Source organism: Colossoma macropomum, unplaced genomic scaffold, assembly GCF_904425465.1.
Source record: "Colossoma macropomum unplaced genomic scaffold, Colossoma_macropomum, whole genome shotgun sequence".
NCBI lineage: Eukaryota > Metazoa > Chordata > Actinopteri > Characiformes > Serrasalmidae > Colossoma > Colossoma macropomum.
In genome coordinates this window covers 3,976,538-3,986,286 of record NW_023494784.1, presented here as the reverse complement: position 1 = coordinate 3,986,286, position 9,749 = coordinate 3,976,538, and the positions used below count along the sequence as shown (strand labels likewise).

Genomic DNA, 9,749 nt, shown 5'->3' with positions numbered 1-9,749 from the left:
ACCTGCAACACATGAGTGTGGGTTGCTCGACCAATCACCATCAAAGACGAAAAAGGAACGAAAATGGACGACGCGAATCGCAGCGCTCCGTTTCCTTTTTCACAGCAGCTGCGGCCACTCATTTCACGGACGAAAATGGACAACAGCCAACCACAGCCAAGCGGGGAGCGGGGGAGCTGAAACCGGAAGATGCGTGGCCCCTGGCCCGGGAAATTTAAAGAGCTGGCTGTCTGAAAAATATGAGAGAGTTTATTTGTTTACGTTATGTAATGTTTTTAATTCTGATGTACATTCGAAATAAAGTTAGCGAATTAAAGTTTAGTTTTTAATCGAATTAAAACGTCTCCCGCTCGTACGATACTGAGCTAATAGCGAATTAAAACCTCTCCCGCTCGTACGATATAAATTTAATCCAATGAAATGGCTTCCCTCCAAATCTTTATTCAGTATATAAATACTGTAAATACTGTAATTTCCATTGCCGAAGTCCGTCGCCTATCGAGAAAGAAGAAGAAGAAGAAGAAAAAGAAGAGACTGCTCTCACACCTCAAAAACTCAAATCACTCTTTAGAGGATACAGGAGTCTGTCACTGTCACCGCAGTAGGTAAGTCATTTACATTTCTGAGGGCTTTATCTGCTCAGCCGTCAGTCAGAGTCCGCAAATTTTGCTGAGCTACACAGAAGTTTGTCATTTTGCTTTTTTTTACATTTTACTTCGTGACGGTATGTAAACAGTGTGCCTACCTAGCTAGCTAAAGTGTTATTTACCTTGCTATGTGGTTGCAGGCCAATTAATAAAGGTTAACATTTCTGGATTGGTTAAATAAAATGAATTTTTATGTTTTCTATTGGTATAACGCTAACGCTGTGTAGTTTCTCATGTTGTTTGTGTGACATCGTTAGCTAACTTACATGGCAGTGAGCAAAGATTGCTATCGCTGACTTTAGATAAAGAGCATTGAATGAATGGCCATTAAACCCTGTAAAATCCATGCTTACTATTTCGTTATTCATGTTGAAGCGTATCGTTCAGTAATTACTCTGGAAATGGAACTGATACGCAAGTTATGTCGATGCGAATGGCCAGGTCGGATGGTTTGAACCGCCCACGGTTCCTTGGAGTTGAAGGGGGCTACGATTAGGTGAATTTCGTCCTTTGTTTCAACGTTTATTGTGAGGTGTATTATTAAATGCTGACCATGAATTACTGTATTGATCAAATGCGCATTGTTTGCTTTGTAAAGTCATACTTTAGTTCGGAAATGCGGTTTAACGTGCTGAAATTGTCATTAGAAACAAGGCAGCCACGTAATGTTAATGTTATGTAAACATAGTCATTACAGAGTTTGGTTACATATATATATATATATTTGTGGCTATTTAGGACCGTCAAAAATCTGTAAATCTGACTATAATAGGCCTAGGTGTCATGTCTACTTAACGTTACTTTGAGGAAATACGACCCTGAGTGAATAAACAAAACAAAGGGGAGGGAGAGGGAAAGTAAGGAGTGGGAGAGACTGTGGAAATATTTGTGTGTGTGTATATATATAAATCAGTATAAATCAGTTAAGTGCTATAAAACAGTGCAATCAATTATGTAACAATTTTATAAGAACATAGCATAATTACAATATAATGTTATCCTAAAATATCTAGACAAGTATATACTATATATATATATATATATATATATCATACATATCTCTATACATGTCTATATTTTATGTAAGTCTGTTACTGTTAGTGAAAGATGACTTCTAAAAGTCACAAAGCTATGGGGGATGACGAGTGGATGTCACGCCTAAAGAGGTTTGCTGCTTCTGGGATCTGGCCCTCTGACGCAGGCAACCGGCCCGCACCCAGACAAAAGAAGTGGTATGACCTCTATCAGAAGGTACAGTACCCCAATGCAAATACATAATGGTTTTCATGTAGTAGCTAGAAGATGACAACATTTCAGCTTTAAATCTTGAAATAAATTATGTATTGTGAATTGTTGTAGATAGAGAAGTGTCCACTGCAGTCCCGTGGACAAACCACTTTGTTTCGCGGGTATCGGAGTTGCAACTGTGGATTTCATATTATCAGGGTAAATTTTAAAATATCAGGAACAGACGCTGAGGAAGATCTCAAAAAATGGATGTGATGTCTATATATGTGTATGTATAATCTGTTTGTTCTTTTTTCAGGCCCCTAGTCATCCTGTGACTTCAGTCACAACCACAGCCTCCCCCTCTTCCCCAGTACAGAGCCCTCGCCAACCTGCACTAACTTTGTCTATGGTGAATATTTAATGCATTGATATGTATGAATGCTGTCTGACCATTGTTGCTTTATTATAGGCAGACACAATTATGTTCTTTGCCGTAGATGTTTTTAAACCACTTACTTGATTTGCTCCTCTTCTTTTAGTTTGATAGGCAACGTTTTGGTGGGACACACAGTGCTGTGGCCAAACCTAATTTGGTCTCTCGTAAGCCATGCCAGGTACGCATGATACGACAAATGAATCATCTTGAATAAATCTTTTGAACTATAACTTCTTTAATTTCCTTATAATGTCTCTTTGTTTCTAGCCACTACCCTGCCCTGCCGTCACCTCAAGCAGCGCCAGCACTGGCAGTACATCCATCTACACTGTCATCCCTTCCAGTCCTGATGAGACCTACACCATCACTCCTGGCACCCCTCGCACCCCTAGTCCTGGTGAGGTATCTGTTAGGACCACCACTTCAGGTAGCCCTAGTCCTTCTGAGGCTGCTTTGAGGACCACTACTGCAGGCTGTATTAGTCCTGCACAGACACCCACCACCATGTCTACGGTTGTTGCCAGCTCTGTTGTAAGTTCTTATTTTAACAATACACTAGTTTCTGTTCATATGCTGAAAACAATAATTCCATTCAGTCCTTTTTTTAAAAAGTCTTAATAAAGGATTGAATGGAAGGAAGTAGAAAGAATTAAGTAGAAACAAGAATTTAAAAAAAAATATTTAATGTCATGTACTTAGGGTGAGGATCTGGCTGGTCCTGCTTCTGCTTCATTTTGGCTTCCTGTTGAGATGAAGAACTCGATTCCAGTGCAGGATCAACGATGGATTGCCTCTGCCCTCTACCATGCCGGAAAGCTGCGCCCCGACTTAAAGCTGTGGTATGAGCCTCCCGTGCCATTGCACATCTACCATCAGGCTCCAACACCAGATCGCTTTTTCACCCACCGGCTCATGGTGTGGATGCCCTACCACCAGTGGAAAGTTAGGGTGTTCTGTCCAACCTGTGGCAAGCAGCTGACTGGCTATGGTGTACATAAGAGAGTGCGCAAAGTCCTGGACATTGATACCTTCTATCTGCTGGTGACAGAGATCCTCAGGTGTACTCTGTGTCGCCTGACGTTTTTGTCTACCAGTCAGACAGTCCGGGACCAGCTAGACTTACCCCATCAAAAGATGTTCCGTCTCATCCTGACACAGAAGTGAGTTTACTCAGTAATTTTACAAGTTTAAATAATAGTTCAGTAAAGTTTTGAATCAGTGCCTGCTGAAAATATTAAGTAGTTATAAGTAGTCATAAGTAATGTGGTTAAAGCTATTGTTGTATTGAAGTATTTTACCAAACAAAAGTACTAAAAAGGTCTAAAAATCTATATTAACTAATTGTACATATTTTCTAATCAAGGTATGCATGTGACATCCGCGTTATTCGTCTGCTTCGGGACCGGACTCTGGGTAACAGCCCTACCCGACTGGTGAAGCAGTTAAAGGAGAACCACGGTGAGGAATGGTTGAACCGGCTGGCCCACTACTTGGAGGAGTGTGCAAGCTTTGTGAACCGCCCCAGCCTTTTCCCAGTGGCCTGCCAGGAACCCCCTGAACCAATAGATGTGCCCACCAGTCGCTGGCTCCTGTCTGTGTATGGCAGAGACATCATCAGCCGGATGGATCACATCAAGGCCACCATCACATCCACCTTTGGGTCCATTTTAAAGATGGACTCAACTAAAAAGGTTATTAACAATATAATGTAGGCATACCAGATAAATGTGTGTGTTTGTATATGCAAATGTCATAACTGTAATGTACTTACTTTTGTTTCATTTCAGATCACAAAGAAGTTGGCTGGCATAGGCAGGGGGACGGCATTCTGGCTGACCTCTGTGGGCAACGAGATTGGTCAAATCCTCATCAGTGTTCTCACTGCTGAGGAGGGTGCAGGTCTGAACCTGATGACATCTGACCTGATGAAGAGATACAGCCAGGCTGGCGTGGCTCCTCCTAAGGTCCTGTATGTGGATTCCCACTGCTGCGTGGAGGAGGGACTCAGCAAGCTGCAGCAACGGTTTGCGCAGTGGCCCAACCTCCAAATTAGGCTGGACATCTGGCACTTTATGCGGAGGATGTCTGCAGGGTGCACCACAGACGCCCATGCGTTGTATCCCACCTTTATGGCTGGCCTGTCATCTTGTATTTTTGAGTGGGATCCAGAAGATGTGGCTTTACTGCGCCGGGCAGTCCGTGAGCAGCTCAGACAGGAGGGTGTGTCGTTTATTAGTGATGCCTTGGTGGACAAGCGCATTACTAAGAATGACCTGGCTTTCCACTGTCGACGGAGAACTCGTGGAGAGCAGACCACCATCCAGCTAATTGACCGTCTGCTCCACGAGCTCTTAGGAGACAAGGGCAGAGACCTAATGGGTATCCCTCTGCTTGACAAGGTGAGGATGGAGTACATCTGGCGTGTTCAGAAACGACACATTAGGTGTATTCAGGATGTGCCAGGGATACCTCTATACACAGAAACAGGCACTACCACCAAGGGGGGCATTGTGCTTACAAGGTACAGATGTGCCAGGGGGTCCACATCACTGGAGTCATTTCACTGCCACCTGCAGAGATTTATTCCAGGTTAGTTCCAGTCATCTTGGCCATCTCAAAATAAATATTTTTTTTTTTACTAAATTACCTAATATGTTTGGTTATAAATGTTTTTTCTAGGAACCACTGCAAACAGCTTAAATTTTCAGCTGTACCTCCTGGAAGGTCTCAGCAGGTGGAATCAGGACAGAGCAGCTGCATCCGTGGCTAGCCAGCCAGCCTCTCTGATGACCTATGCGGGGGATGTCCTTCACTGTGTGAACACCAACAGCCTGAAGGTTTTTGGCAGGAAATACGTCTCATCTTTTCAACCCCCTGCAAAGTACACTGGTACATAACATTGTTATTATTATTATTATTATTATTATTACATTAATTGCTTTCTTCAGACAAGTACATATTTGCATATATTTTTAAATAACATTGTCTTGAATTTCTAGGAGAGCTGATTGGTGTGGACTATCTGCTAAGACAGACAGGACTGCCCCTGCAAGACGTCAATCCGGACTCAGAGGAGACTGAGGGCTTACTGGAGGACCTGGCAGAGGAAGACGAACAAGAAGATGAAGGGTTTGAGGAGGACCATTCATTGGATCTGACGTTCCCAAGTCTTGACTCGTCAACCTCTGCTCAGCCAGGAATGCCATGTGTCCAGCCTGCACTGCTGCCCTCTGCCCAGCCTGGATTGCCCCCTGTCCAGCCTGCACCATCGCCCTGTGTCCAGCCTGCACTGCTGCCCTCTGCCCAGCCTGGATTGCCCCCTGTCCAGCCTGCACCATCGCCCTGTGTCCAGCCTGCACTGCTGCCCTCTGCCCAGCCTGGATTGCCCCCTGTCCAGCCTGCACCATCGCCCTGTGTCCAGCCTGCACTGCTGCCCTCTGCCCAGCCTGGAATGCCCTCTGTCCAGCCTGAGGCCACCATCACCCTTCCTGTTAGTGTCTCAGGTGACCCACAGCAGGTCCCTGAAGAGCATTTGGTAAGTACCATTATCAGTACAGTCACACTGTCAATACTTAGTTGTTTAGTTGACCTACAAAGAAATGTGTTATATACATATAAATACACGACAGACACCACAATAAATATAATGAATAATGTGTTAAAATATTAATCATAAATATAACGTATAGCAAAAAACATAATACTTACACAGTTCCGAGTGACTGCATTCATGACTAATTGTGTTTTCTTTCCCTCTGCCTGGAATGCCCTCTGTCCAGCCTGCACTTCTGCCCTCTGTCCAGCCTGCACTTCTGCCCTCTGTCCAGTCTGCACTGCTGCCCTCTGTCCAGCCTGCACTGCTGCCCTCTGCCCAGCCTGGATTGCCCCCTGTCCAGCCTGCACCATCGCCCTGTGTCCAGCCTGCACTGCTGCCCTCTGCCCAGCCTGGAATGCCCTCTGTCCAGCCTGAGGCCACCATCACCCTTCCTGTTAGTGTCTCAGGTGACCCACAGCAGGTCCCTGAAGAGCATTTGGTAAGTACCATTATCAGTACAGTCACACTGTCAATACAAAAAGTTCAGTTTAGTTGACCTACAAAGAAATGTGTTATATACATATAAATACACGACAGACACCACAATAAATATAATGAATAATGTGTTAAAATATTAATCATAAATATAACGTATAGCAAAAAACATAATACTTACACAGTTCCGAGTGACTGCATTCATGACTAATTGTGTATTGTTTTAGGCAGTGGATGAGCATGGCATGCCAGGTATGGATCGGGTAGACAGCTTGGCAGAGTATCTGGTGGAGCTCAGGACACAAACATCTCTGACCCTCAGCAGACAGCAGGTTAGTAGCATTTATTATGTGCAAAATAGAAATGCAGCATTATTTCATTCTCACATTTATAATTCACATAAAGATTTGTGGTATCTCTGACTGCATAAACATTCATACTTTTTCTTTCTTCATTTTTAGGCAAGCACCATTGTGGCCCTGTGGCAGAACATGCTTGATTACGACAAGCAGCGGGTGGTGTTTGCTGCCAGGCACCAAGATAAGCTGACAACTGGGAGATTCCGGTCACCTAAAAAGAGGGCTGAATTTACTCCTGGGATGGACAGCTTGAAGAGAAGCGCCCTTACCACCACTGCTCCGCTGGCACAGTGGCCGGATTGCTGCCGTCTTGTTGAGGCCATTTTTGTAAGGCTTTGTGGCCTCCACAAGAGTCCAAAAAAACAAGGGCGGACCACTCTCACAAGATGGTCACTGATTCTTCAGGACTACCGCAAAATACGGCAGCTTATCTTAGGCAACGGCACCATAATGCAGGAAACATCAATACAGCTGGTGGAAGTTAACCAAACAACACTGAACCAGTGGCACAACCGCAGGGTGAAAAAGCAAGACAATGCCCTTGTGTTGCAGGGCATTGACCTTCCCAGTCGGGTCCCGGTGGCTGCTGAGACTCTCCTGGCAGCAAATGTGCGTCCTGCTGTCACTCCACAGGTACCTGGTGAGCCACACACTTATCACCTACCTGACAACACAACGGGACAGGCAGTAACTAAGAGGATGGCAACTGATGCAGTTGCGGCTGCCCCAGCAGCTGTTAGACCCAAGGTGGCGTCAAAGAGGCAGCTTTTTCCAAAGCCTCCAACCCCAGGGCCTCCTCAGTTCTTGCCGTCATCTTCCATGCCTCCTGTCCTCTTTGGTACCCCACAAACCCATGTAATTACTTTTATTCCGCTTCCTAGTCAGCAGTATCCCCTTACCCAAGCCAGTGTTTCTAAAGCATTGCCTGCCACCACTTCTACCACATCTGCTCGCCGAAAACCCTACCAAAAGAAAGTCCTCACAAACACCTGCAGGAAATGTGGCCAGTACAGGACTGCTGGGACAGGGCACAGCCAGTATAAAGGGACAATCTATTGCCCCTCGACAGAGGCACTCTCGAAGGAGGAATGGCTGGAGCAGATGAGACGGAAGTAGTTACTGTTTTATGTTGCTTGCACTTCATTTTAGCACCCACACTTTTATAGCTATAATAATATATTCTGATATTATATTATAATTATGCTATTATATATATTTGCTTTAATTGTCTATGGTATATTATTATTATTATTATTATTATTATTATTATTATTTATTCTATAGTTGATTGCACTCATTGCTTTTAATACATATATAACATTTTAACATATCTGTCTTTTAAATATCTGACTTGTCTAGATATTTTAAGATAATATTACATTGTAATTATGCTATGTTATTATAGTATTTGTTCTATAATTGATTGCACTGTTTTATAGCACTTACTGATTTATAGTTATAATAATAGTATAGTATATCTTTATTTTATAGAATTAATTATTATATTAATAATTAATTCCATATTGTATTACTTTTTGGGTATTCATCAGTATCAGTATTAAGCATTTTTCATTCTCTAAGTGATTGCTTTCACTGTTTCATGGTTATTATATTATATTATATTAATTATATTATATTATATTATAATTCTTCATCAATATTTAGCACTTTTGCTTGTGTGAGATATAACCTTTGTTTTAGATGGTTATTGTATTTCTTTGTGTTCAATAATTGCATTTATTTAAGCTACTGTTTAGATAAGCAACTATTTATAGTTTTGTCCCACCCTCTATTCTATGTTGATCAATGCTGAATATTTTTGATTGTCTAAGTCAGTTTTTCTTGATCCTGCTCATGGGGACCTACTGTGCTGCACAGTAAACTACTGTAACTACACACAGTGGTTACTGTGATTTAAATCAGTGTGCTTTCATTCTGCTTCTGGGGACACATTGCCCTGCACAGGTTCAACTATTCTCTGCCTCAACACACCACTAGACTAGGTGTGTTGAGGCAGAGAATAGTTGAGCCTGTGCATTAATTTATAGCACCTGCTGTTGTATAGCTGATTGCACTTTCTGTTATATAGTATCCACTGTCTTATAGTTAAACTGATTTTGATTCAGTGTTCTTCAGTAGTAAACATTTTGATCATAAGTTATAGCAAACACTGTTTCCTGTAGTTACTGGTTTGCCTTCATCAATGTTCATCAATAAATATTTGCAAATGTTCAAATTGTCACATATTTTGCACTCACTTGTTTTTATAGCACCCAGTGTTTTTATAAGTATTACTCTTTGATTGTTCATCAATGAATATATGCAATTCAGTTACAGCATCACTGTTTTATATAGTTACCCCTTTTTTTCAGTGTTCAGTAATAAGCATAATACAAGTAAAATCAATGAAGAACAAATATAAGTTACAGTTTATAATTTAATTTTGTGTAATCTCATAATGAAAAAAAGGGAATCAACATGCTTACAAACACAAACAATTATTGTATATAGGAAATGTGGTCAAAGAACAGTAACATAATCTGTGTAATTTACGTAGAGAAAAAAATTATATTTATATAATTATAATGTACATTAATGGTATTTAAATCACTGAAGGGAAATGATACATTTCATAATTTAATGCATTATACTGCAATGCATTCATGTCCCCTTACTCAACGTTACTTTCAGCAGCATACACACAGTTTGCGGCTGTACGTTGCGAACTTCCACTCTGTCCGAGGCGGGATTCGATCCTCCGCCGTGGCGGTCATGTCTGCCCGTCCTGAAATTCACATCGAGGTGGGAATTTGTAACTTTTTAAAAACACCACGGCATATAACGTCGACTAAAGCTTCCGAAAGGGAACTGGGGGTGCGACGTTTCCCTTTTCTTTCGTTTTCTCTTTCTTTTCCTCCCTTTTTCTCTCCTTTTCTCCCGTTTTCTTCTTCCCCCTTTCTTCCCCTTTTTCCTCCTTCTTCCCCCTCCCTCCCACACGATTGTTCCCCAGCTTTGGCGCAATCGGTTAGCGCGTTCGGCTGTTAACC

At 42.3% G+C, this 9,749-nt stretch overlaps 1 protein-coding gene and 1 non-coding gene across 3 annotated transcripts in view; both read left to right on the top strand.

The window, feature by feature from the left end:
* Positions 1-29: 29 nt before the first annotated feature.
* LOC118811635 lies at positions 30-8,191 on the top strand. Of its 2 annotated transcripts, XM_036576006.1 has the most exons (14): positions 30-605; positions 1,735-1,898; positions 2,007-2,093; positions 2,194-2,286; positions 2,417-2,491; positions 2,581-2,844; positions 3,013-3,473; positions 3,677-4,004; positions 4,101-4,902; positions 4,993-5,202; positions 5,313-5,848; positions 6,093-6,347; positions 6,571-6,675; positions 6,805-8,191. In XM_036576006.1, exons 2-14 carry the CDS (start codon positions 1,755-1,757, stop codon positions 7,816-7,818), a joined length of 4,374 nt encoding a protein of 1,457 aa, XP_036431899.1. In that variant the 5' UTR covers positions 30-605; positions 1,735-1,754; the 3' UTR covers positions 7,819-8,191. The 2 variants fall into 2 exon arrangements, with proteins under 2 accessions (XP_036431899.1, XP_036431889.1); XM_036575996.1 differs by lacking the exon at positions 30-605 and having other exon boundaries at positions 1,140-1,898.
* A 1,520-nt stretch (positions 8,192-9,711) lies between these two features.
* The window catches only part of trnan-guu, a 71-nt gene continuing 33 nt past the window's right edge, over positions 9,712-9,749 (top strand). Inside the window, exon 1 of the tRNA in view lies at positions 9,712-9,749. This exon is cut by the window's right edge and continues 33 nt beyond it. This is a non-coding gene — a tRNA (tRNA-Asn).